Source organism: Aquila chrysaetos, chromosome 19, assembly GCF_900496995.4.
Source record: "Aquila chrysaetos chrysaetos chromosome 19, bAquChr1.4, whole genome shotgun sequence".
NCBI lineage: Eukaryota > Metazoa > Chordata > Aves > Accipitriformes > Accipitridae > Aquila > Aquila chrysaetos.
The window spans coordinates 27213875-27241825 of NC_044022.1; the positions used below are offsets into that span (position 1 = coordinate 27213875).

The 27951-nt window shown below is 43.1% G+C and overlaps 1 protein-coding gene across 3 annotated transcripts in view; it reads right to left on the bottom strand.

The window, feature by feature from the left end:
* Positions 1-27951, bottom strand: part of NUP98 (nucleoporin 98 and 96 precursor) — a 40693-nt gene that overhangs the window by 568 nt on the left and 12174 nt on the right. For 2 of the 3 annotated variants that reach the window (XM_030042512.2, XM_030042510.2), the window contains exons 11-32: positions 27027-27119; positions 26463-26603; positions 23527-23660; positions 21657-21844; positions 20324-20440; positions 18576-18880; positions 17315-17428; positions 16455-16593; positions 15995-16172; positions 15475-15639; positions 11045-11221; positions 9536-9689; positions 7810-8230; positions 6757-6986; positions 6172-6441; positions 5383-5540; positions 5015-5158; positions 3700-3842; positions 2919-3140; positions 1720-1961; positions 1063-1217; positions 476-584 (exon numbers count right to left, since the gene is read on the bottom strand). In XM_030042512.2, the coding sequence (XP_029898372.1) occupies positions 476-584; positions 1063-1217; positions 1720-1961; positions 2919-3140; positions 3700-3842; positions 5015-5158; positions 5383-5540; positions 6172-6441; positions 6757-6986; positions 7810-8230; positions 9536-9689; positions 11045-11221; positions 15475-15639; positions 15995-16172; positions 16455-16593; positions 17315-17428; positions 18576-18880; positions 20324-20440; positions 21657-21844; positions 23527-23660; positions 26463-26603; positions 27027-27119 (3999 nt within the window). Of the gene's footprint in view, positions 1-472; positions 585-1062; positions 1218-1719; positions 1962-2918; positions 3141-3699; positions 3843-5014; positions 5159-5382; positions 5541-6171; positions 6442-6756; positions 6987-7809; positions 8231-9535; positions 9690-11044; positions 11222-15474; positions 15640-15994; positions 16173-16454; positions 16594-17314; positions 17429-18575; positions 18881-20323; positions 20441-21656; positions 21845-23526; positions 23661-26462; positions 26604-27026; positions 27120-27951 lie in introns of all 3 variants that reach the window. The other variant, XM_030042511.2, reaches the window with a different exon arrangement.

Consider the following 27951-nt stretch of genomic DNA (forward strand, 5'->3'; position numbering starts at 1 on the left):
AGCGATTCAACGGGAAATTTTGGAGCAGAGGCTGGGTTGGTGGAACCATGCCCTAGTGTGACCTGGCCTTTTCTCAGCTCCAGCAGTGCATCTCCTCTCCCCAAACAGACTTCCTCCACGAGTATAATAAAAATTTGGCCTTATTCCTTAGACCAGACCATTTTCTGCAAGCATGCTCATACATTATTTGGCACTGTAAAACTAACTATGTACAAGACATTTTACTGCTTATCAACAGACAGTTGTAAGAGGCCAGACACTGGACGCTGCATCAACCAGCCAAAAAAAAAACCTGCCTGAAATGACCAATAGCTGCAGGTACAGTAACTACTGGAGCAACACATGGCTCACCTCACCAACCACAGCCTTCCTTCTCAGCACAGGCAAAGGGACAGATAGACCGGCAGCCCAGGTGACAGCCAGTACTAACTGGCTCTCCCAGCGGGCTGCTAGATATTGATGTCACCATACCCCGACTGAGCCAGGCGGTCCTTCGCGCTGTGGCATTGGATCTGCTCTATCCTGTTGCACAGGGATGTCACTTTGGTATGTAACCGCTCCAGCTCGTAGGTGGAACAATCCAGCTGAAACCAAACAAGAGAGTCAGCCTCCAAGTCACGCAAAGCCTTTCAGCAGAACCGCTCGCAGACTGCCCAAGTGCACTCTAAGCCAAATCTATCCAACAGAAGACAGTCTACATTAGAACCTGCTTGAAGTTAACACCTGAAGTGGTGGAAATGGGAGGTCTGGAGCTGTATTAGAGGGGACTGACATGCAGACTCCCCACTAACCAGCTAACTGCTAGTTTTGTTCCTTCTTCACTTACCTCACTGTCGTGCTCCATACAAAATGTTTGCAGGGCAGAGCCCACATCTTATTTTGACAGCATCGACCAAATCTCTCTGTATTTTCAGAGATGCACCATATTCTGTTTGCTAGTGTCTCCAAAAGGGAAACACTAACATCAGCACCGAACAGTGAGTAAAAGGTTATTCTACAAGCAAGAACGTATATGAGCTTCCAAACTATAAGAAGAAAAATACAATTGTTTTAGTCTGTTACCTGCTGAATCCTATCAAGCATCTCAATAACACGGATGTAATCTAGGTAGACCAGCCCTGCCATCTCCCAGTCCTGGATGAGTGCACTACGCTCTGGAGGGGCAAGATCTTCCAGGAATCCTTTCAGGTACTTGTAGTTTTCATTAATAATAGCATCTAAAGAGAACAAGCACGTCAGTAAGAGGGCAAAAGGGTCTCTTAGAAGTCATTGATTTTAAAGAAAAAGGAACTAATGGACTGTACTGTCAGTCAGTTTTGTAATTCCTTGACAGTATCAGTCACAGCCAGAAACGCATACTTGATTTATGACTTACAGAAGGCAAGTCCGAGGCCATCCCACCTCCTAGAGTAGGGACACCCACAGGATCAGGGCTCCAGGAATGCTACCACTACCCTTGTTCCCCGAGGCACCTCTGGCACAGGAAGGTGGATGCACAGAAGGTTAAGCACTGCCCTTTTCATGTGTTTGCAGTGAAGAATCATCACACCAGATATCAAGCGAGAACTATTTTGAAACAGCCAGTCACTCTCTACTAACCCTGTTGCTAGGATCACAGCCCTACCCCTTCATACTATTAATGCCCAACGACTTCTGTTCCTACTACGTTTGTGTGCTGTTCAAAAGACAGACTGAAAAAAATTCAGAGAGCAGACTCACCTGAGGCTAAGTGCCTGACAACCAGCTTGTGACACTGGTTCCAGTGCCCAGCCTTGAACAAGAAGAGGGCTTCTTTATGCTTGTCACCCTCCATCCTTGCTCGAACTGCCTTTGCTTCATGAATCCACTCAGGGGGAACGCAGAGCCTCTGCGTCAGAAAAGTCTCCTTGGCCCAAGACTCTGGTGTCTCAGAGAGAACGCAATGCCTGTTTAGGAGTTCCCGCACTGCCTTCTCCCGTGTGCTGGGGGAAGGGAGGACAAGGTGTTATTCCAACAAGCAATCCTTTGTATCACTCCATCAGAAGATACAGTTCAATACAAGCAGCCAAGGACTGAACAAGGCAGCAGAGAGCTGCGTTATACTTATTGGCGCCAGCAGAGGCATGGGCGTAACAGAAGGCAAAAGCCAGCCTTGCTGGGCCCTGAACAGTCTTACTGCAGGATATTAAGAAAAGTTCTAAAATCAGGTGAATTCCTTCAGTACAGGTTAACCACTAAGAATGAAGTCATTGCTAGTGTTTTGTAACATCTCAAATGTTGTAAGCTTAGGAACATTTAAGTATGATCCAGGCCCCTAAAAGGAATATACAGGCCCTATTTGAAGTTATCAGTTGGAAAAAAATTCTATTGCAATGTATTAATGGTAGCTGTAAACATCAACAGCAAAAGACACCTTTCCACAAAAGATGTATTATTTACAAATTTAAGACAATTTTTTGTCAAGTCTGTATTTCACAACAGAAGCAAAACATGCATTTTGGTGATTCCCAAGCTTTCCTTTCAAACACACTTGCTTCTCTTCAGCTCCAATAGGAACAGTTCTAGTATTTTGCATTAATGACATTTTCATGACAAGTTCTTGAACATCATAAGCTTGCTGAGCCAGAGACAAGATACAGAGCCACAGGATATCAAAATGACTATGAGATCTGCTTCTATAGCACCGTTCAGCAGTTACAGTCATTACAACACAATACTATTTAACACATAACAAGACATTTAACTAAGCAGAATTATTCATGCCACTTGTAAAAACTGTGTGCTGGGATTACAAGTGGCATGAAGTTCTCCAGCTGTGCAGTTCCAGTGTAATGTGAGAGAAGCCATGATAATTACAGTATACATAGCATGTCTATAAAACAGAGAACACATTATTTTCAAGGAAAAAAAAAAAACAGTAAAAAAAATTTTTTACTCACTGCGTATCAGGCTCATGCAGCAGTATAAAAACAGCCCATTCCCAAAGCCCTTCACTTTCAAGCTGGGCAGCATAGCTAGCATTCAGCACTCCTTGACTCTGCTTGAATAGATGGGTATAATTCAGGGCTCTGAGCACTTCCCACAGGTGCCAACTGAGACGATAGTCCAGAGGGTCAGATGTCACACTCCTGGGATCAAGCAGCTGGTCAAGATCATAGTGCCTGTAGGGAAAAATAGTTGCAACATAAAATAGCTAACTGTATCCACATAATAAAATCAGAAATTGGTGCTACTTAGTGCCTTCCCTTCACCAACCTCCAATTATTCTATATATGTGATTTATGTGGGTGTGGGTTTTGGGGTTTTTGTTTTACTTTAAAAAAAAAAAAAAGATAGCACCAACTGTTAAAATCCTTTTGCTCTTCTTTTAAGTCTGCATCCAGACTGTCACAGCCTTTTCTTTTGTATGTGCTCTTCCTGTAGATTTCTCAATGCCTCAATCTCAAAGGCAACTATGTAAAGCAAGATTACTGCACTCTTCAGACTCAGAAAACACTTAAGGAAAAAAAACAACCCACAGTTGTGCTCCAAAGCTTAAGTTTCATCATCTATGCTATCACCAGCAGTGACAGTGTCACCACATTCTGTAAGGGTGTACATGCAAGGCAGATTTTTGCCTACTGTCAGTGGTTCAGTAAACACTGAAGCTGATTTCATAGCCCTGGACTGGGAATTCAAGAAGTCACTGACTGATCAAGATTTAGAAAAATAGTTTTTCACCTGTCACTGTAGAGCTTTAACAAATGGAAACAGACATCTCTCAAAGGTCTTCCTGCATTATCATCTTCTTCAATTACACAACCAGAACCTTCTAGGTAAGGAGGCAGGGGACAGCAGGCATATTTTTCACACTCCGGTGTGTTCTAAAGAAATAGTTTTAACAGTAAGTTTAAAGATAGAATCTGGACAGCTAAGCCAGCAGCACAAAACACACTGAGTCAACAAGAACCGTTTTACAGGGCACTGAACTACAGAAGAACTGTTGTCTTCCATACCATCTAACCACTCTGGGTCACCAAAATCCTCCTGATGTTTTCACTGCTGGCAAGAACACTAGACCTGCATTTGGAAGAGCGCTCCATGTCCTGCTGGTTTCCAGTTATTAGCCCTCCTACAGGAAGTCCTGGAAATGAGCTGTATCCACTTTTCCTCCGCATCATCGGGCTGCAGCGAGACCACACCCACGTTCTAACCTAGTAGCATCTTAAGTTCAAGTCATGATAAAACTAAAGCTTGGTGTTTTGAAGTGATGAACACATTATACTGACATACCACGTACAAAGATAACACTGAATATTCCTGCGGCATTAAGCACGCATCAATTAGAAGTTACTAGACTTGATGCTGCACTTGGGCTATCTTTAGGCATACAGATCAAGGGGTGAACTATCTTTAGTTAAATGATAAAACACTTTTTTCAACAGAACCCTTTGTCTTTTTGTATACAGAGGCTGACAGCTCTACAGCAACAAACAAGGCTTTGCATAATGCATGCAGCCATGCACTGTCTGTAGGATAGCTTCCACATTTGCTGCAGAAACAGCAAGTGGATCAAATGGGGAGTATGGTTTGGCAAAGACTATTTTGGAAGTCAGGCAGCTGGGTATTAAACATCGCATTGGGAAAGCTGACTGGCTACCTAGCTCAAATGGCCTTCCTGCTGCTGGCCACTATCCATCTCCCTAATTTTGTCTAGCTATCAAACGTCTGAAAACACTCAATCAGTGGGAGATAGGCTTCAAATAAGTCACTACCAGAATGCCCTAAAGAGCAGGTCCTAAGCTTCTCAAGTGACTAGAATTACCAACAGGTTCAACCCCAGTGCTTTATTTCCATGCCAGTGGGGAAAGAACATTCCTATCAAAGTGAACTGCTGCAAAAACTCATCATTAAAGCTGGTGAAGGAATCCAATGCTGTGACAACTGAAATAATGAACCCATACGCAATTCCTCCGCGGCGACAATTGACTGCTCGCAGAAGTCTCAGTGCAGCATCAGACAGACAACTCCTTTTAGCCAGGCATGACGGACCTACCTGAAACGCTGACTCGTACATGGCAAGTGCCTTGGAAATAGAAGCTGTTGGAGGAAGCAGGTACCAGAGGTGGACAGCCATGCAACGCTTCCAGTCCAGCAGCGAGCATACATTGATACTTATTCTCTCTGATAACTGCCACACCTAAAGAAACAAATGACTAAGTTTAGTCAAACTTACTGCACAATGGTCAGTACATATCAGGCATGCAAGACCATGAGGTTACGTTAGTAAAAAAACCAGGTCAACACCTTGTACTCCTTCCTGCCGTGTACCATGTGCTGTGGTTGAGTGTCACAGCTTAAATGTACCGTTGTCAAAAAAGGGAAGTCAAGCCAATGACAAAACAGCCGAGTAACAGAACTTACAGGCTTTCCTGCAAGCAGGGCAAAGATCCGCAGTCTCTCTTCCTGGATGAAGCAGTCTGCCTGCAGCCTGTGCCAGTCCACCAGCTGCATGGTGAGGAGGTCCCGAATGGGCTGGCTACCTGCCAGCTGGGAGAGGAGCAGAGCAAGTCTGTGATCACCTGGAACAGGAGACAACAGCACATGAGCTAAATCCTCCTGCCTACCTGTGCCACAGCTATCTGTTTCTGAGTTGTGGGGCACTCTGATCAGCCTATAGCTGCACGATTGTTTTTTGTGCACAATTTCTCATCAAATAAACCACTCCACAAACACCTACTAGAATGGGGGTGGGGGAGAAGACAAAGGAATGGGAAGGACAGATTCCCCAAAGGAAACAAATGAACAGAAGTTTTAAGATGTGAGCCGACATAAAAGACCAAGATGAAACTAGCCATTAGGCTCTGAAAATACACGTTTTTAAAACAAATGTAAAGTGGCTTAACAGAAGTGCAATTAAAAATAACAGTAATTAAAAAAAACATTCGAAGGAGATACTATGCAAAAAACCAGTTCCAAATGCAATACAGCATCACTTCCTCACTCTGGAAGAGCAGACAAGTAAGCCAGTGTAAATGTGACCAGGTACTCAAGCAGCAAGTAGACAAGCCAGCCCCCACCTTAATCACTGTCTGACAAGGGAAAACTCCATACTCAGAGTGGCCAGTTACTATCAGCTCTCAAAGTTTAAATTCTCTTTATGTGTCTCCCTTCCTCTTCCGCCCAAAAAACAGAGAGATTTAAGCATCTTACCTGACTGCTGTGCCAGCCTGCAAGCTTCACCAATTCTCTTCCCAGTAAGGCAGCTGAACACAGCCTCTATGTGATTACCGTGTCGGGACAAAGAGACTTCCTCCTCAATTCGTCCTGCAGCAGTCTCTGAGAGCCAGCGAGAGAAGGCTTTCCTACGCTCCAAGGCCAGGATATATTCACTGGGGTCCTCCAAGCTGGCCTCTAACTCTCTCAGGTTCCCCCAAATCGCTTCACATAAAGTCCACGCCAAGCACCAGTGCTTCACAACAGCTGTCAGGACAGAGTTACTCAGTCATCAGGAGTGAAAACATACAGAAGAATATTTACAGAGGACTCGTATAAGATTATAAGCATAACCTTGTAGGATATCTTAAAGGATATCCTACTGTTACAAGTCAATGCAGGAAGTCAGCTAACTCCCCAATGCCAACCACCATGCTTATGCTTTCAGAAAAAATGCTGAGGTACGTCAATTTTTCTGTTTTATTCACATTTCACTGCTCTGATGCAACCTGAAATTAACCTGAACGGGACAGTTTTCCAGATTCGCTATCATCATCGTGAAAAGAATTATTCCATACTCGCCTTCTGTCACAGCAGGATCCTCGGATGCCTTCCTAACCCAGTCAGCATAGTCATGAATAGCAGAAACTCCTGGGTTGGGCTCTAGAAGAGGACAGTGCTCATCCATATGGACAGTGCTATGTTTCAGCTTTATCTCCAGAGGGATGAGATACAGCTGTTTGCCTCTGTCCATCTTCCGTTGTTCTAAGCTCAGCTTCTCCACATGAACCTTGAAAGAAGATTCTGAGAGTCTGGAGAAAAAGAAGATAAAACCAGGTAGCAATGTTCTGAATTGTTCTCCCTGCAAGCGAGCTGCATCCATCATGGAGTAGCTGCATTGTGCAGCTTGTCCTAATTTTAACTTAAAGACAGTAAGACAGATGATCCAAGGTCAACAGCTAGGTATGAAGAACCTGCTTACAGTCTGGATTCAGACCCAGACTTTGGCAAATAAACATCATTGAACTGGGTGCTTCCAGCTCTTAAAAGGCCATTAGCACACCTTGCCATACCCCACTGCATTTTCTGAGAGCACCTCATTCTGCCAGCAAATCAGATGTGCTGGAGAACATCAACTGAACAAGCTTTTTGGAACACCTAAATGGTAGAACATCTAGCTATATTCCAGTCAAGTTTATGTATGGAGTTATGCAGCCCAGGAAAGGTCTGTATACTGCTTTATATACAAGCAGAATTGAAGGCATCTGAATTCAGAAGCTAAACAAGAAATTTTTTAGGTAGGGCAGATATCCTCAGGGAAGATCAACAGCAGATTAGAAGCTTCCTGAACAACAATTTTGAACTTTCCCTATTAACCTTTTGCTGGATGATGGTGCTATATACTTGTTAAAAAAGTAACTACTCTTATTACACTACTCCAGGCCTTTGAGATACAGAGTTTTCTAAAGTAGCAACCTGAAGGAAATCTCCATGGCTAACATGATTTTGCACCACTTCTGCATATCAAAAGGAATATTAAGCTGAATTTCAAAAAAGTATCAAGCTACAATCAAGATTCTTTCAAACATGAAGAGGGAGTATGTCAGAACCATCCTGAAGGAAACTACTACTCACGATTTTGGGGCGACAGGAGTTGGCAGGAATCCGTACTCCACGGTCTCACACCGAAGATCTTCCATTTCACTTGATCCACTCAACTTATCTCCACAATTGACAAGTGTCCAGTTGGGTCCCCAACCAACACGAAATGAGCGCCCCATGAAGAGTGCCATATCCATCAGTAGCTTCCCTTTTCCATAGGTGATGGACTTTTCCAGAGGTACAAGCCCCTGCTGCCTGCGGACACCAACTGTTTTCATCTGTACCTCAGGGACTGATGGTGGTACAGAGAATGTAGATGCTAATGGAGAAGTCGCTGACCAAAGGGCAACAGAAGGGGGACTGCTTGAAGTCCTTGGTCCCTTGAAGTCTTGCAGAGCAGCATTTGGTGATTGGAAAATTACATTAGCAAATTTGGATTGCAGCAGCCCACCAACTAGAGGGAAGAAGCAGGAAGAACGTTTAAGTGAATGGGGTACTCCCTTTTCAGGCAGTACATTTCTGATATTTTAAAGGTATTTTAGTACTTAGGCAGCCAGTGAAAATATTTGCCATGGTTTGTGATGGTAACACATAGCTAAGTGTGATTATCTGCAGTACTGAGAACTGCAAAACCCACCATGCACAGCCCACTTTGCATTATCCAAACTAAAGCACATGGTATTACACTAAGAACAGTACACAGCCAGTCTCACTCCAAAATTCACAGTTTCCAAAGAAGTCACTAATTTAATGGGTATTGTCATAGTCGGACCATTAGAACAGAAGCATCTCACAGAGAGAGTAGACGCTGATTGCTATTAACAGGAACAGGGCTGAAACTGTCCCCACAAAAACATCTCAGGTCTGCCCATTTAATTCAGGAAGCAACTCCATGCTTGTTACTAGAGGTATTATTCCGACTGAAATCACCAGTTTGTGGCTGTATTGAGTGTAAACAGCAAGGTTTTGGTAGCAGGGGTGCTGCCGGGGTGGTCTCTATGAGAAGAGGCCAGGGGCTGCCCTGTGCTGGACACAGATGAGCTCATCAGGGGAGCTTGTGGCACCTCTGAACCGATCAGCAAAGTTGGTGGTGCCTTTGTGAGAACTTAAAAAAGGGCAGAAAATGCCACAGAGGCAGAAAAAGAAAAGTGAAAACGGCAGTGGGAACATGAGGTCAAGAGAAAGAGCAGGGGAAGAGATGCTCCAGCACCAGAGCAGGTATTTTCCTGGCAGCCCTCAGGAGACAACTCACACTGGAGTAGGGAAAAAGTGTGAGGAAGAAGGAGTGGTAAAGAGGAACTGCTCTGGACTGACCGCAATCCCCCATTCCCATCCCCACTGACGCCCTGGAGTGGGCAGGAGAGAGAGGATTCGGGAATGAAGGAGGGAAGTTGAGCCTGGAAAAGCAGGGGCAAGGTAGGAAAGTGTTGTTTTAATTTGTCTTTGTTTCTCACTACCCAAACCTATTTTAACTGGCAATAAATTCATTTTACTCAAGTCAAGCCTGCTTACCAGTTACTGTCACAAGCAAAACAATCTCCCTGTTTTTATCTTAACCCTTTTTTCATCCAGTTTTCTCCCCCCGTCCTGTTGAGGAGGGGGAGGGAGAGACCAGCTAGGTGAGCATCTGGCTGCTGGCCAAAGCTAACCCACCACAGCACACAACTGTTCTACCATATGTTCAGCCAGTCATAGGATTTTGCCTGTTAGTGTTAGAATTAGACTCTTTCTTCAAGCAGTATGTGGTTTCTCACAATACCCGAGTATCTTTTCTGTCCTTGTGATTTTGAAATAGGGAGCCTCGGAGAACAGATCTCTTGAGAAGTATCCATTTTTACAGGTTGCTTCCCAGGATAATGATCCAGGATCAAGTCTAGGTCATCTTCATCAGCAAGCAAGGAAGCTTTCATAATCTAAAAAAGGTGATAAGTCAGGCCTGCACATTAGCAATCATTCTCACAGCAGAAGCTAACTGATCTAATCAGCTCCTTTCCCAACCAAGATAACTTCTATGTGCTGCACATGACCAAACACTCAAGTCACAAATATTTCAAGTAACAGTGTGTCCTAGTTTCAGCTGAGATAGAGTTAACTGTCTTCCTAGTAGCTGGTACGGTGCTATGTTTTGAGTTCAGTATGTGAAGAATGTTGATAACACTGATGTTTTCAGTTGTAGCTAGTAGTGTTTAGACTAATGTCAAGTATTTTTCAGCTTCTCATGCCCAGCCAGTGAGAAAGCTGGAGGGGCACAACAAGTTGGCACAGGACACAGCCAGGGCACCTGACCCAAACTGGCCAACAGGGTATTCCATACCATGGGACGTCCCATCTAGTATAGGAACTGGGAAGTGGGGGTGGGGAATCGCTGCTGGGGGACTAGCTGGGTGCCGGTTGGCGGGTGGTGAGCAATTGCACTGCGCATCATTTATACATTCCAATCCTTTCATTATTGCTGTTGTCATTTTATTAGTGTTATCATTATCATTATTAGTTTCTTCTTTTCTGTTCTATTAAACTGTTCTTATCTCAACCCGTGGGTTTTGCTTCTTTTTCCTGATTTTCTCCCCCATCCCACTGGGTGGGGGTGGAGTGAGTTAGCGGCTGCGTGGTGCTTAGCTGCTGGCTGGGGTTAAACCACGACACAGTGAAGGCACACAGTTCAGGAGAACTGACAGCAAGCTTGCCAGTTGATGCTAACCTTTTACAAACTAGTAGTTACATCAGTGTCACAGTACTTGTTAGGATGGGTGTGAAGTCCTAAAATAATCATGTTTTCTTAGATCTTAGCTCTATTTACTTGTTTTTCAGCTTAAGTAATAACTCCACTATGCTTTCCTTATGTTTACAAATTAAAAACACAGGTAGAAGCCCACAAGTGTTCCAGGTACTATCCTTTCACCAACCAATCACACACACCAAAACCCAAATCAAGACCAGTTATCCTATTACCTTGTTTTCCACAAACTGGGCCCAAGGCAGTTGTGCCTAGATATTAGTTTAGCTTATCACATTGCCCACACTTCAGAATTTGGAAATCTGAATTCTAGCCTTAAGACAATTTTCATTTCTGCATTAAACTTTTCATGTCTATAAAGGTTTACCACAGAAACATGCAAGTCTAACGTGTAAGTTTTAATTGTACTATAGGTGTGATGTATAGTTTATTACAAGTTGGTATGTAAGTACACTTGGGGAGGCAAACTGAGAAGTCAGTGAGAGGTATTACCAAGTACTCTCTTTCAGAGAGAGGAAGTTGCAAGACACTAACCTGCAAGACATGTGGGTTAATACCCAGGGTTGATGCGATGTGAGTTGAAGCAGGCACTGCCTCCTGCTCTTCTGTCATGTTATCTGCTACAGTGGACTCCTGGGGAGGCTCCTGGGTGATGTCTGCCATATCACTGTCCAGTTCCACAACCCTGCCCAGCTGCTCCACTTCTGGGGTCTGCAGACACATGCAGAGGCCACATCAGACAACAGCAGATTGCAACAGCTTGCCGAGAAAGAGTATTTAATAGTTTCAACAATCACCTGCAAATGAAGAGGAGTACTCCCTTGCTTGTGTCAAGACTCCACATTAAGTTTAGAGATGAATATTTATAACCTATTCCCATTTTCTTCAGAGTTGTAACATAACAGCGTAACTTAAAGTGAAGGAGAAGTCACGGTTTAGTGATGCCCTCCTGAAGTTTCCCAAGTTCTGCCATTCAGTTTAAGAAACTATTCTTCAGCTTTCCATTTTTCATGTGACCAACAAAAAGAAAGCGAGTTTTGTGTATCCTGCCTTCCTCCCCTTCTCCCTCAAAAATCACACAAAGAAAAGTTTCCTGTACCTATGTTCAGCCTGGGACATCTCAGATGACTGAGCAACCAGTTTAAAAGCAGCAATTCTCCAGCATTAATGTGTGATACCACTGGTGGCTGATGAGCAGATGAGTCACTGTAATATCTGCTTTATTTTCCCCAGCTGTGACGTAGTACAAATTAAAAACTGAGTCTATATTCCACAAAGAACTTAACAGAAGTTTTAAGTGGACGCAAGCCCTTTCAAGATCAGGTAAGGCTGCGCCACAGAGTGGGTGTGTGCACACATGAATGTGTAAAGTTGTTTTTTTTTGTTAATTTTAAACCAGGACACAACTGTCATTGGACTGGAAAGTTGTGGGGTTTTCCCAACAATATTCCGCTTATCACTAGCGCATCAGAAGTTAGAAAGTTAAATATAGTAGTTCTCTTCTTCCAATCTGCAGCTAAATTTCCCAACTCTACTGCCAGTCCAAGGTAATAGGAAGAATTAATTTTATGATTTTTCCTGAAGGCAATTGCATGGCATCACCTTTGTGATGAGCCTGAGGTGACCTCTACACACCTCTAATCACTTAAGACAATTTGTACTCACACTCCAAGCAGGGCCAGAAAATGTTCAGCCAGTACAAACAACGAGCAGGTATCTGAACTAACTCTTACCACTGTCATTGCCTCTAGTTCTGCCCAGCTTGCTGACTGTGGTGACAGCAGGGTCTCCTGACAGCACACTGCAGCGAGCCCCCCGAGCCGGTACCAAACCACAGAGCATGACAGCACACTGCAAGCCATCCAACTATTTGTCAGCTCTGCTACCAGGAACTGTTTGACAGGACAAAAACCCCTGGAGAATGCCATTCACTGCTGGTATTGTGCAGCTAACAGGCCACCCTGAAAGAAGCACCTGGCCCAGGAGTAATTAGCCTATGTCACATTAACTGAATGGCCTTCAGGTTCTAACCAGGTGACCCTTTGGTTCCTGATGGGCTCTAATCCCAAACCTGGGCTGCAGGGCACTGGTTTTGCTCTAGTCTAACCACTCCTGCTGCTTAGATAGGAGTGTCCTGTGAAAGATTCATGCCTACAGCTTGCTTAGTTTCCAGAAGCAACAACGTACAGACTGCTGAAGCAACGCTCTGGAGCAATGCATATATATGAGCAAAGAAACCGTGGCAGATAGCATGATTTCCAGTGTACTAAGGAATTTAAGAGCATATTCAAATGGCTGTTTCTTAGCTCATTAGAATCCACCAAGAAATGCAACGAAGGTTATCAGATGAGGCAGATAAAATTAGACTAAGGGGTCTGTAAAGATAGAACTTAATGGCAGACACGGAAAGAGCCTTAGCTAGTGGTATCTGAGTATGCCTACAGTATGTGGAACAGATTTACAAGTCAAAATATGGTTACAAACACAAAAGTTTCACTATTGCCTTCATTGTGCTTTAATGCAGCCAGATCCCTGGTGTAACTATTTCCTGTGGACCTTGCAACATTAATAAATTCATTAATATTCAAGTTAGTGAAGGAAGGAAAAAAAAAACAAACCAACAAACCCCAAAACAAGTCTAGATCCTAAATGCTTCTTACAAACCAAACAATATTATTTTCAGATGCTTTACACACCAAGAGCTTGACAAGCTTTTAAACCATGGTATGAGTTTCTCAGAGGTTTGGGAAATTAAGCTAGATGTTTTTTCTATTTTCAGAAATGAAAACCTTAATTAATGGTATGCAAATCAAAGAGGTTAATTAACCTGGACAAGTTTTTGCTAAGTACATTTCAATCTATAAGATAGGCCTGAATAAGTCACATGTATTCCCGGTATTTTTGACTGCTTAAAACATCAGCTCTGGTTCCCATTAATCTGAACAAGAAGCAAGAAGGAAAACTGAAAGGTGGTACACACAGGCAAGTCTGTTACAGACAGCCATGTGTTAATCTCAAATAACATGCAAATGCTTAAGGAATGTACTTTATGAGAGCAGGATGAACTAGCAGGTTTTAATTAGCCAGTGAGCCAGGAGAAGCAATAAAGCAGCAGCTGTACACTACTTTGGGATTCTCCAAAGCAGAATCCATAGAAGAGGTGGCAGCTCACCTCATCTGTCACTACAGTAGTATGTTCCGCTCAAAGAGCGGACTGCACTGTTACTGGCTCTCTGCTTGTACGGCGATCAGGACTCCTACTACTTGGATCCTGAAACGCACCAGCGCTGGCTGTACTGAAAGGTGTTCAGGTGAACTGCTGCTGCCAGACCTTTATTTTAGGCCCCTCTAACCTGCATGGAGACCTAAAGCGGCAGAGTAGAATGGCTCAGGCATTTCTACAAAGGTTATAACTAGATCACAGTCTATGTAAGATTAAAAACAACTCCATGTTGATTTAATGTTATCCTACCACAAAAGTAACGAAATGGTTCTTTTGCACAAGCAGTGACAAAGTGTGATTTGTTGTATCACCTGACACTACCAACAGAGACCCTTGTCCAGAATGGCTCTAGGTTACCCAAAGCCATTGGCCAACAAAGAGAAATACTGCTATAATGTCTCCTGGTTTCAAAAGGACTAGACCCCGCACGAGAAAAAAAAAAACCAAAAAGCCCCAAAAGAAAAAAGTGTTCAACCTATTTGACAGTACTGCCTCTTAAGCTGTTTTTCATGCTTTGACTTCAGAGATGCAGAAATAAAACTCTCCTCCTCCGCTTCCCCATGCTATGACACATCATGAACACCGGCCACATGCCAAGCAGCGCCTTGGCACATGATCTATGCCTCAGGGAGCTGCAAGCTCCGAGATCGCCTTTCACCACAGTCACGGATTACTGAAGGGTAAAACAGAAAGCCTGCTTACGCAAAGCAACAAAAACCTCCCAGCACATCCTATCCAGCTGCTAAATACCATCTGCTCAGCCCTCCTGCACACCCTAACTGCTGAAAGTTTACTTTCACAACTAGGCAATCGAGAACACAGTTTTGGAAAAAAAATCTGCTCTCTGCACTTGCTTTCTCTTTTATGACAAGTTACTTCAAAAAGCTATAGGTAGCTCACAAATGTTTACCATTAACACCCGGCATAAAGAGCATATTCTATCCCATCAATGCCAGGATGCCTTCCAAATAGGCTGCTTTTTCACCCACAATGAAGCAGCTCCTAATTCAGCTTGACGATATCCATATTAATTGTATTTGGAAAACGCAAGTGTATCAGCTGCAATTAGACTAACCTTTAAACCCATGTAAAAGGATTTTTTTAAAAAATCAAATTAACATTAGACCTTAAGGGGTTACCAATGCACTGGATAAAATGCTACCTTCCCTATGCAAGACAGAGGCATACCACTGAGGATGTTTTACAAAACTTTAGAAGTAGTCACATCCAACGCAAATACACTTAAAAATCCAGGATATAACCAGCCTTAAAAAAGTAATTTTTAATAAAAATAGAGCACATTCTTAAAATATAAAGCATACAGTCTTGCATACTAAATGATGGTCAAGTCAAATTAATGCACAATAGCATTCTCAAGGCAGGCAGCACAAGGCGTTATAATTATATAGCATATATTCAATATTCACAAAAACAAGTTCTCTTCCATAAGTGGTGCAAATATGCCAAACTCAATTGAGACCAGAATTTAAACAAGAAACAAGGGTTTAAAGCATTCCCATCCCTACACACCCTCAGTATGAAACGTCAAGTATCTTAATGAAAAAGAACATGCAAACACTCATCAAGAGGTCAGAAGAGCTACTGAGTTTGTGCAAGTTTGTGTAAGGTTTTGCTCTTCAGTTTCCAGTCTACTTGTTACTCCAACAACCCCTCCCTAGGGACCAGCTATTCTTCAAATTTCATTTTATGAATTCCCTTTTAGTCACTGTCCTCCTTCTACCTGAGATGGAGGTGTTGGCTTGCCGTTTAGGGTCATTTGCTGGGGTGGCAGATGCCCTGGGGGTGGCACAGGTGTAGTTTTTAACTTCTTTGTGTCCACTTTTGAAGGATGCTCTTCCTCTTCCTCATCTGAATCTTGCAAGCCATACTTGGAAAAGTGTGCCACCTGTGTAACGAGAAGGGCAAATATGTCACACCTTGGAAGAGAGATTTCAGGCATCCATTTCTGAAAAGCCTGAACAATATGCTGGCATTAACTGTCCACCTTACACAGCAGTTGTGACACCTGGAACAAAATCAGCTTTTGCACAGACCAAGAATATCTGCTGTATGCAGGTCTTCAGTCAAGGAAGTTTTGATTTTGATCAGTTTGGCAAGGACACTGCACTACAGCCGACAGACTTGAGAGAGTTTACAGAAGTTTAGCAAAGTTTTTGAATTGTTAGAATCTCCTGAGAACCTACTTCAGACTACTTCCAATATTCTTGTAAGTCACTTTACAACTAGAACAAAAACATTACCTTAAACACCCAAGATCCGGTCTCTGGACGGTATTCCTTGAATCGAGCGCCCTGCTTCCGAGATACAGACTCCAGTCTACCTTCGTAATTCATCTCTGCCAGTCGTTCAGGGCTTTTTATCAGGCAACGAGATGTTTTATCTGTAGGCCAGACTCCATCTAAGGTAACTTCAGCTCGTCTGTTAAAGACAGACAGAAGCGTAAGAGACTACAAGGTTTTGAGGCAACGCTATTAAGGTATACATACAGGAGCTGAGAATTGAAACGTGGGCTCAAACCAGCTTTTAAATCCAATTTCTGGTTCAGAAACTTGCAAGCATCTAGTAACTGTATAATGCTGCAATCTGAATGCACACCTCACATTTCAATTTCTTGATAGCTGCCTGCAAACCCAGTAGGTTGTATTATAAAAAACATCCTTACTAGCCACTGTCCCCACACAGTACATACTTAAAAATTACCTATTTAAACCTTCACCAATAGGTGGTTTTCTTTCATCATCAGGGTAAACAATAACTTCTTTTCTACGGATATGTACAATGTCATCCAGATTTAAGTTAGTTAGATTTACTTCTCCTTCAAAGTAAATTGATCCATAACCTGCAAAACAAACCAAAACATCACAATTTGTCCATGAAAAATCTCATGGCAAAGAGCCTCCGTTTCTGCTATACTCCTCCTTTGCTCACCTTACCATCTAGCTCTGTCATGTCTCGAACAACTCCTCCTTCCCAGTGTGACAATACTGAGGATGCATTATCAACTTTTTTATAGCCAATTCTTTTGCACAGAAAGCTTTTTGTTATCACTTGGCTATTCATATTGCCAACACAAATACTAAGCATACCCTCAGCTTTATAGCATATTTAGAAAAAGTGTTTTAAAAAATAGTATATACCATATGATTTTTTTGTTTGTTTGTTTGTTTTTGTTTTTAAGTAAAAGCAGTGAAGAATACAATTTGGGCTGAAGCCTCAGTCAGCTCCAGTATAGGTAGCAACTAAGATGGAAGCAATGACAATCAGGTTTGCATCAATGCTCCAGCAAGTTTGGATTTTACAACTTTTATGTTTAAGGACAGCAAGCATCTTAAAAGCTGCAGGTGCTTTTGTTCTTTTCATATTCAAGCTTCACAAGTCATCTCATAACACAGGTTGTTAGTGCTACCAATCTGAAATATTACAAGCCTTTGATGCAAGTTGTTCGCAACGCAAGGGCACTGTTCATAATCATACTGAGGGCATGGAACTCAGATTCAGGTTCCATAGCTTTGAAATCCCTGGTTCAACTTTAAGCAACTAGAAGAGCTGTATGTGCTCACCTTTGCGGCCTATGGTGAAGTCTGTCACAATACATTCATTTCTGTCATTTGTAAATCTAGCTAGCTCCTCCATGGACGGGATGGTGTAATAGCCAGCTCTTGTTAGAACAATTCCTACAACAGAAAATTCTTTGAGAACTGGGCTGGCAGCAAATTCCCAGCTTTAGCATTTCAAGAGTTTCATTCCATTTCTTTTGCAAGCCTGGACAACTGAAGGTCCCAAACAAACCAAGAATCAGTGCAACAAAGGCAAACAGAGGAATCAAAACACCTTAATTCCACAGCCTTCATAGCAAATTTAAGACAACTGCTGTGCCAGGTTCTTCCAGCCTAGCAACCTGACATCATCAGAGATCAATAGCAGATGCATAGGTAAAAAGAAAAATGCAAACACATACAGCAACACTTGACAGAAACACTCCCCAAGCTTTGATAATCTGGGGGCTCAGGCACGTGCTGACCAAGATGCAGCATCGTTTACATTTAACAGTCTCCAATGCTTTTTCATCTACTAATTTGTCTAGTGATCTTTGAAATCCATTAGGGTTTCTGAAGATGCTTCTTTTGAACATGTCACCTGCTAATTTAATCAGAAGCCACATATTACCTGAAAAGATCTTTTCCTCTTCACCTTCTCCAGATCACTCATGAGTTAAAAAGAAAAACCTAACACATGTCCCTACCTCTTCACCAGCTACAAAGTCTTAGTTAAGGGAAAGGTACTCAAGACCTCTCATAATATTTTCACACTTCTCTATCTTTTTCAGTTTTACTAAACCCTGAGACCGGAATTGAGAGTACTGAAAACACACACACGATGGGTCTAGAGAGACACAACCATGTTCTGTGGTCCATTCCTTTCCTGGCAAACTCTACAATGCAGTTTGCATGTTGATAACTCCCCCAAACATTAGATTTCTAACTCTAAGATCCTGCTCCTGAACGATAGTCAACTTGGCCTACTACTGCAGAACAATTACAGATTGGGTCCTCCTCCCTCCTCTCACGCATCTCACTACCTCAATCTAATATAAAATTGGGTGATGAAATTTAATTGCTCATTGACTCATAAAAAATTTCTGCACTAGGTAAGAGACTGAAAAGCAAGATTTGTATTCTGAAGAAAAGAGGAGGGAAAGGAGAAGAGGAAAAGCTGAGGGTCTAAAACAGCAAAAGAGAACTTCCATGAAGCATGCATGAAGCGCTGTCAGGAACTACACATCTACTGCGCACTGCGCACCCCCCCCCGCCCCAGTCTAACCTGCAGGATGCACATGATGCACTGTTTCAGGCTCCTCTTCACGCTCATCCTGAAGGGAGTCATCATGAAATGAGGCATCTTCACTGCTGCCTTCCAGACCATTTCGTAAGGCCACCCGCATATTCAGAGCCACAATAGTATCATCCACACTGTTCTGGTGTTTGTGCACAGTGTTCTCTGGGGTCTGTGGGATGGGCTTGGCAATGGGGTTAGTGTAAAACCTAGTCACTTCATGATGATCCTCCTCCTCCTCTCGCTCACCATCTTGTCTGTGGTTTTCATCAGGAGGCACCGACAAAAAGAACCTGAAGAAATGAAGAATAAAGTTGAATTATTTAGTTCTAAGGGACTTATGTCAATGTTAAAATTCTGGTGTCTTTTCATATAAAAATGGCAGGGTAAGCAGACTGAGAGAAGCCATTATTACCCTTCGCTCTGCCCTTGTTAGACCACCTCTGACATTTTGCATCTAATCTGGGGCTCCCCCTACAAGAAAGGTAATGATAAGACCAGGGGAGGGGTACCACGATGGTCAGGGGACTAAAGCACATGCCCTGTGAGGAGAGCTTGAGGGAAATGCATTGCTCAGTCTGGAGAAAAGGCTTTCAGGAGGGTGCAATAGCAGCCTTCCAACACCAAAGACAAAAGTTAGACTCTTCAGATATGCATGGCAGATGGATGAGAAACAACGGTCAAATTAAAACAGGGAAATCCATGAGGACAGTCAAGCGTTGGAACAGGGACCCAGAGAGGCTGCAAAATCTCTATCTGCAGAGGTTTGAGAGACCCAACTGGACAAGGTCTGCAATGACCACGTCTGAATTCAGTGTTGAGCCTGCTTGTGGAACAGACACCTCTCCCAAGGTCACTTCCAACTGAATGATTCAATGATTTATGAAGCAGGCTGCTGTGGACTTTTGTGCCCAAAATACACACAGTTTTAGAATGGGATGATTAAGTCTTGCAGGCACCATGATCAAATCAAAATTGAGAACATTGTTGTGACAGTCACTCCAAAACACCAGCTTCAGAGAGCTGCCTGTTGCACCTGGCTACTGGCAACACAGCTAACAAATGCCTCTGCCCATTATGAACTGCCCAGGTCAGGACTTAGGTGATCAGAAACAAGGTTCCCCACTCCCATAATCAGTTCATACTTCTAGTAGCTTTAAATAAAATCAAAATGTTGAGCTGCTCAAGAATTTTTCCAGCCTCTGATTAAAAAAAAAAAAAAAAAGAATTAATCTGAAATACAGCCACAGATTTTTTTGAGGAAGTAGGTATTCAGGCATCTGGGGCGAAGAGAGGGCCTTAGAGACTCCTCTTTTTAATATGTAGAAAATACATTACTATTATGCAACATTTGGATCAGTGGAGCTTCCTTGCAATTCCCACATTACTGAGAAGAACTAAGCAGAAGTTCTTCTCACCTCACGGTCAGGTTTATCACCTTCCTCAAGAAATGGCCTACTTTCTCACTACAGGGAATGAAGAGACACATATCCAGAAAAGAAGTCATTCCTCTTTGAAGCCCTCATTTTGGATGGAATGAGTCGGTATGTGACCACACAGGAAAAATATACAGCTAGTTTAAGAGGAAATGAATCTCACAATAGGTCAACCTGCTTCCAAAGAACAACTGAGACGACATCCCTGAAAATAACTACCTATTCTATTAATAACAGAGACAGGCATAACCAGTTTGCATTCCTCGTAAGTATAAACACCTGCATGATGAATCAACATACCTATCTCCATTCTCTGGATACTCCGATGGAGAAGCCAGGTCTTCATTTTCACGATTAACAGGTGAGAACAGATTGCTACTGTTGAGATTCTTCAAAACCAACTTTTTGATGCTCTTCCTAAACAAAGCACCGAAGAGAAATTTGGATATATCCACTGCATAAATGCATATTTCATGCTTCATTCACATGCTCCAGGGACCAGGAACCAGCTGTATAACACCTGTTCTCACACTCAGGACATGTGAAGTCTTCTGTAAGAGCACTGCAGTAGCTGAGATACTAAAACTCTTTTTGGAATTTCATTCAAGGCTTTGGTTTATGAGTAAGCGTAAAAAGCACAAGTCATTGAAAGCTTCAAAACCCAAGGTCAGTAAACCACAGTATTATCTGTTTTACAAAACAGCGCTTTTCCAGCAGAAGCACAGAACCCCACAGAGAAAGTCTGGCCCACAAATGCAGGTGATTCTTTACTACAGGGTCACTTTAGGAACAAATCAATGGCCAGGCCAGGGTTCACTGCCTGGCGTCTGAAGATCACTGAACATCTATGCCAGTTACACTCAAAGCAGTCTAAGTATCCCTTTGTTCTGATCTTTTGTTCATTTGGTGGTTTTCAGTAAAACACTGAGTAATTCCATACTCTGCTCTCTCCCTGGAAAGTGAACAGATGGTTCAGGCTAAATTAAAGACAAACCAAGTTCACAAAAGTTACAAAATGTTTTTTAAAAGCCTATGCTCAGAAGTACTTTCAATGATTGATGCATCTTTCTCCAAAGGTTGTTTTTCGTTGTTTTTAACTAAAAACCAAAGCTTTCCAAACCCCTTTTCAATTTGAATGCCACTGGTGCTCTTGAAGACTGAAACCAAAAGCTTCAGTAGGGTAGATCCACAGCATTTTTATTAATTTCTCACGGAAACATCTGTGTATCTGAAATAGGACCAGTGCTAGGCTACGGAAATGTCAGAAATCTGCCTTCATACTGAGTGCATTAGCAAACCTAATGACACTTCCACTTCTGAAGAAGAAAATATTATGCTGTACAAGCTTTCCTTGTAATATTCCTAATTGACTTTATACAAGCTTTGCTCCAACCATGGGATGACCTCATTTTACAGCTTATTTGACTTGAACAGTTTAAGCTGACAACTTTCATCTCCTCTACAGAAAACATTTCTATTCAAATTTTACACAAAACCTGTTATTGCTATTCATATTTGAACCAGGTCACAAAACAGTCATGGAATTCAGGAAACTATACAGGATTTTACTTAATCTGATCAGAAGATTCTTGCACCACCTCCTCCCTGCAACATACACAAAAGAAAAACTAACTTTGGCATGAATGCACCATTGGATAGGGATGGCTCGTCATCATCAAGACCATCAAAGAGATGAGATTTAGCAGAGCCAGCTGACTGCAAAGCTTTTGGTCGCACTCTGGTCGCTGGACGCGGAGTCAGTTTGTAGTGGGTGGGTGTCGTCAAGGCCTTCTGAGCTGCTGGGTTAGTTGGTTTCAGCCTCTGAAACAAAAAGATGTAGAATTGGAATTTTCATACCACTTATTGTAAGGGTTTGTGGACAGTGAGAGTGCCTGCTTTGTTAAGGCTATCCAGTCAAGGACCTTTTAAATGCAAAGGAGACAATAAGTAAAGGGGGAAGCAATAAACAAAACCAGAGACACAAAACTGGTGTACAACAGGTAACGGAAACAATGCCAAAGACCAAAAGTCTCCAGTCACTCACTGATGGGCTATTAAGAAACTACAGGCACAGCTTTGGAGAGGGCCAGCCTGGACCTCCTGCCCAGGCTGAGTGAATGTGGGGACAGCTACTGTCAGGCATGTGGGCACCCTGGGCCAGTGGCACCAGCAGCTGGAGCAAGAGGAAGCCCCAGTGCCTGGAGCAGAGGAAGGTCTCTGCTCCAGCCCCTGGGATGGGACCAGTGTGCATCCCAGGTGTAGCTACTGGGGACTACTAGGGTGAGTGAAGGTCTCAGCAACATCTACTGGAACAAGACCACAGCTCTCTGGCCCATGTGCCTGGGTGACAGCTGCTGGCAGTAAGGGACAGGCAGAGCACCTACATCATCCCCAAACCTCACGTGTGTGTGGATTTGCGTGTGCAATTCACTAGCAAGCTTCAAGTTGGACTTGCCCACAAGTAGGAGGCCCTGGGTCCTGGCAGGGACTATCGAAGAGGCAGAGGACTTGTGCTGGTATCAAGGGATCTGTGAGCACAGGGTGCCCAGGAAATGAGCATGTGAGTGTGTGCATCTTATTGCAGCAACCAACAAGCTGGACTAGCCTGCTCTTTGGAGCAGGTAATAGGGATCAAGTTCTGGGCAAGGCTATCAGATGGACAGAGGGACCACGCTAATGCTCGAGGGATCCATGAATGTGTGGGTGAGTCTAGAGAGTGTGACCACGTGTGCTTTCACTTGGGAACTTCAACTGTTATCAACCAAGGAGAAGGAAGGGGACATGGCTATATATGCTTATGTTTTACAGGAGTCCTGGTAGTGTTACATGTGGGTGCTGCCGAAGGCAGTGCCTTGTCTGTGGCTGCGCAGCCAGCTGTGTCAGTGTACTCTGTGCGTGTGCGTCTGGGATACGTACTGAGCTTCACAACTGACTGTGCCTGCAAACGGGAAAGCAACAGCCATGTCCATCAGCCTGGGAAGGAGACCCCCTGGGTCTCTGGGCATACACTGCTGGGCTCCAGCAGTTGGGCAGGAGAAATCTCTAGCCCCTGCAATCCACCCATGGGCAGCAGCCATTTAGAAACCTCCCTTAACACTTAAAAAGACTGAAAAATATTTCTTCTGTTGTCTTTTAAAACAAACCAACAGGGTATGGTTTGTCAGAGACTGTCATAAAAGAAGTCATAAGCAAAGCTCAAGCTAAGCACTAAAAATATTCCAAGCATAGACAATTACCCATCTTTATTCTCAACTAGCAGCATTGAGCATAACAAGAACTCCAAAGCCAAGGCTCTGATGTGCTCAAAAGCAGTAAACAAAGCCACAGTAAAAGCAGTTTGCATCCTGGAGAGCATAAAAAGCCACTGCACCAATATGAATATACAGATGACAACTTATTTGCTGCTCACTGCATACTTCAATGAAGATAGTGAGCATAAAACATACATTAAAGTCATTTCAAATCTTACCCAGAAAGCAAGTTAAATGTTTACGTGCACTTACCTCTTCTTTCTTCTTCGGGTCTGACATGGGGTTTCTGAAGAGTGGAGAATCTCCAAAGGGTGAGTAAGTTAAGCTATTGAGATGCTGCTGAAGGACGGCTTGCTGGGCAGCTGATGCATTTGGGTCTGTCAGTGCTATAAAAAGACAAATTTTTAGCATCTAAACAGTTTTACTAATAAAACCAAGGTAGGTAGAAAAGACATCCTTTCAATCAGAGGATCCCCTCACAGGAATCCAAATTTCTATACAAACTTCAGCATTCCTTTCCCCTGCTCTTTAGTCACCATTTCTGCAGCAGTCTGATGGAAGAAATCAGACTCTGTTCCTCCATTAGAATTTGCAACCACATTCAACAAGTTTTTATCAGTCAAAAGCTGAGGGCATGGAAAGCTACACATCAGTAGAATGAGCCTGGCCTGCCAAAACCTTTAACTAATAAGTTTGACTTCTGAAACATCTTTTAAGAAGAAAACAAACAAACAAACAAAAAACCCCCCCACAAAACTGTGATGCAAAGTTTCGATACTCTTGCTACAGCAATCAAACTTACAGGTCTAGAGTCCTCTCTGCAACAAAGGCCTCAGTTTTATCTCTCCATCTTCTAGCATCTAATTTTAATTCCCATTAAAATACTCTAAGTGTTCACACTATGAAGTGTTTTGAGCAACCTAAAGCAACCTAATTCCAAGAAAACCAGATTGAACCTATGCCTTCCCAAAGAACAACAAAATTGCTCTGAGAAACAAAGGCTTACTGTCAGACAAAGTCTACAAGGAAGTCAAGCGTAGAGTTTGAGACAACTGGTTCTTCCCAGATCAAAAGCTGGTTTAACTGAGCATACCTTAACCAGCGAGACCCCTCCTTATGCTGCCCCACTGCAGGCATTGCCTAAAAAGCCAATACTTGAATAATCTGTAGAGTTACATCAAGGGAGGGCCAAGCATAACAAATATAGAAGTATGATGGAAGCAAGACAAATGACTGCAACACACCGATGAGAGTATTTCATCATGACAAGAACGTAGCTCCCCTCAACCACATTTTGCCTGTCATAACTAGTATATGAAGTTACTTTGAGGGGTGTTCACAGGATCACAGACCAGCAAGGCTGGAGGTACATCTGAAGGTCACCTTTTTCATCAAATCATCATAGAATCACAAAATGGTTTGGGTTGGAAGGGACCTTGAAGATCATCTCATTCCAACCCCCCTGCCATGGGCAGCGACACCTTCCACTAGACCAGATTGCTCAAAGCCCCATCCAACCTGGCCTTGAACACTTCCAGGGACAGGGCATCCACAACCTCTCTGGGCAACCTGTGCCAGCGCCTCACCACCCTCACAGGGAAGAACTTCTTCCTTACATCTGATCTAAATCTATCCTCTTTCAGTTTAAAGCCATTACCCCATGTCCTATCACTACACCCTTGTAAAAAGTCCCCTCTCCAGCTTTCTTGTAGGCCCCCTCTAGGTACTACTAGGTACTACTAAGGCTGCTATAAGGTGTCCCTGGAACCTTCTCTTCTCCAGGCTGAACAACCCCAGCTCTCTCAGCCTTTCCTCATAGCAGAGAAGCTCCAGCCTCTTCGTGGCCCTTGTGTCTCATGCTGGGTAGCCCAGCACTGGACACAGCACTCCAGGGGAGCCTCAGCAGTGCTGAGCACAGGGGAAGGATCACCTCCCTCCTCCTAATGCAACGCAGGACACCATCGGCCACCTTTGCCACGAGGGCACATTGCTGGCTCGTGGTCAACTTGGTGTTCACCAGGACCACCCCCAGCCTTCTCTGCAAAGCTTCTTCCCAGCCAGGTGGCCCCCAGCCTGTACTGGTGCCCGGGGTTGTTCCTCTCTAGGGCCAGGACTTTGCAATTCTCTTTGTTGAACTTCATGAGATTCCTGCCAGCCTCTTTCTCCAGCTCACCAAGATCCATCTGGATGGCCACATGACCCTCAGGCAAATCAGCCACCCCTACTCTTCCTTTTGTCACCTGTACACTTAACAGAAGTGCTCCTTGTTGCCTTTGACATCCCTGGGCAGATTCAGTTCCAGTGGGGCTTTGGCTTTCCTAAGCCCATCCCCACATGCTTGGACAATGTCTCTGTATTCTTCCCAGACTACCTGCCCCTGCTTCCACCTCCTGTATGCTTCCTTTTTGTGTTTGAGCTTTACTGGGAGCTCCTCATTCATCCACACAGGCCTTCTGTCATTTTGCCTGACTTCCTGCTCATTGGGATGGAAATTTCCTGAGCTTAGAGGAGGTGAGCCCCGAATATCAACCAGCGCTCTTGGGCCCATCTTCCCACATAGTGTCATGTGCCATGTGTGTGGTGTTGTTCCCCCGCCCCAAGTTTAAAATAATTTTCCTGAAATGGCAGCTTCAGGGGGCTAGAGCATCAGTTATGTATGCCATTCACGTAAAGTGCTCCAATCTGCCAAACAGGGTGAACGCTGCTGGAAGTGGTAGACATTTTAACTTACAAAATGGTAGCACAAGTGTCTGAATCTAAAGACCATTTATTTCACCAGTGGCACAGCATACCTGCTAAATCAATCCCTCTAGCTCTCCTACCTGGAATTACTGAAGAAGCTAATGCTACATTTCCCCCCCCCTTTTTTTTTGTAAGCACCTACTGTTGCTGTGTCAAATTCAACAATGGGAAATACGTTAGTAATCTCAAAGACAAAGTTCTAAAATAGCTGCAATTATTAGCAATGTTAAGCAACTTTGAATTACTTAAAAAAATATATAAATAATTAGCACAAAACAATGTTATCAACGTGGTCTCCACTGCTACCAAGAACAGAAGTTGCCTCAGATGGATGCTCAAACATTTTTTTCCCCTCCAAAGCATTTGGGTGGGATGTGCTCCTATGTTTAGGCACATCTGAAACAAGGGAGGAAGCAGCAATTAAACTCGGGTTAATGTACACTTACCGACAGCAGGCTGAGGGGCTCCAAAGCCCAGAGTAGCTGTTGATGTATTGAATCCTGGTGCTCCAAACGCTCCTGTTCCTAGTGTTCCACCAAGTTTAGGCTGGGTGTTTCCAAATAAAGAAGTCTGTCCTGCCCCAAGAGCTGTAGCAGGAGAGATGACTGTCATTTACTACAAGACTGTGACAAACTTATAAGCCAATTTATCCCACAACAAAGAATCAATTATTTATTAAACTGCAAGAAACATTCAACATGTCCACGAATGCTACAGACACTCAAGACTCATGCCATCAGACCAGAGGCTTCAAACACAGAAGACACCACCAGTTTTCTGAGCCATTAGCCACCACTGTAAGCAATGCTGCCTACAATTTCTAAAAGGTTGCTTAGCACGGTGTTAGCAAGCTCTACTTTGCTCTGTAATGAGACAGATTCATGGCTTCAAGCTAAAACATCTACAGCCTTTACTGCATTAGAGTTAGCAAGTAATACCAATGCTATATTATCACTGAAGTTTGAGGACTATGCTTAGGCTGACATGAAATAAGCTAGTAAACTGTTTACCTGTTCCAAACCCTGTTCCAAGTCCAGTTCCCAGAGTCCCAGTTGCAGGCTTATTTCCAAACAAACTATTTCCAGCAGTGTTGGCACCAAAACCTTCAAGAACAGAAGCAGTAGCTTGTTAATCTAACACTATTAGAGATTAAATTAAAACCATCGATTTAAATAAATAAGCATCACCAGCTCAAAGAGCCCTGCCACAGTTAAGGTCAAATTTCACGCACTGTTTCCAGCAATGCAAGTTAAATTGACAAGCAGCAAGAAGGGACTTCAATGGTAAAAAAATGTATTTGAGTTATGAACATAATACTGAAAACATCAGTACAGAAAAATACTGGTTTGCCTTCTTAAGCTTTTCAATTTGTTACAAACTTTCAAAGTTTTACTGAAAGCCAGAATGGACATCATGATGTTGTATCTGGTAACAGAATAAAATATATTAAGTTTCTTCAACTGCTTGGAAGGAAAAAATCCCATTTTATACTATTTATACCACACACGTACTTCTCTGATTCTTACTGACAAAGCAGGTCACAACTCAGATTCATACAAGCACACAGTTCAAAGACACATCTCTAATTCTAACTGAGTACAATCCAAATCTAACATGAGACAGATTAGTTCTTAAACTGAAGACTGTGAAACCATCCTATGGTTGGTTAGTATGCAAAGAAAGAATTAAACTAGAAAACTGCAGTCATGGACCAACATCAGAAACACCTTACAACCAAACTCCATTTTTCCTATAAACTGTACCACTGCAAGCAATGCAGGCAAATTAAAAACATACTACAATCAGTATTGTTCACTACCAAACACTGTCAACACACTAACTAAGGTGGCTATGAAGCTCTCAGAGAACAGTAGAACGAGGGACTTGGAAGCAACTTTCACAAATACCATGGTAACAGTTTGCCCAAGGCTGATC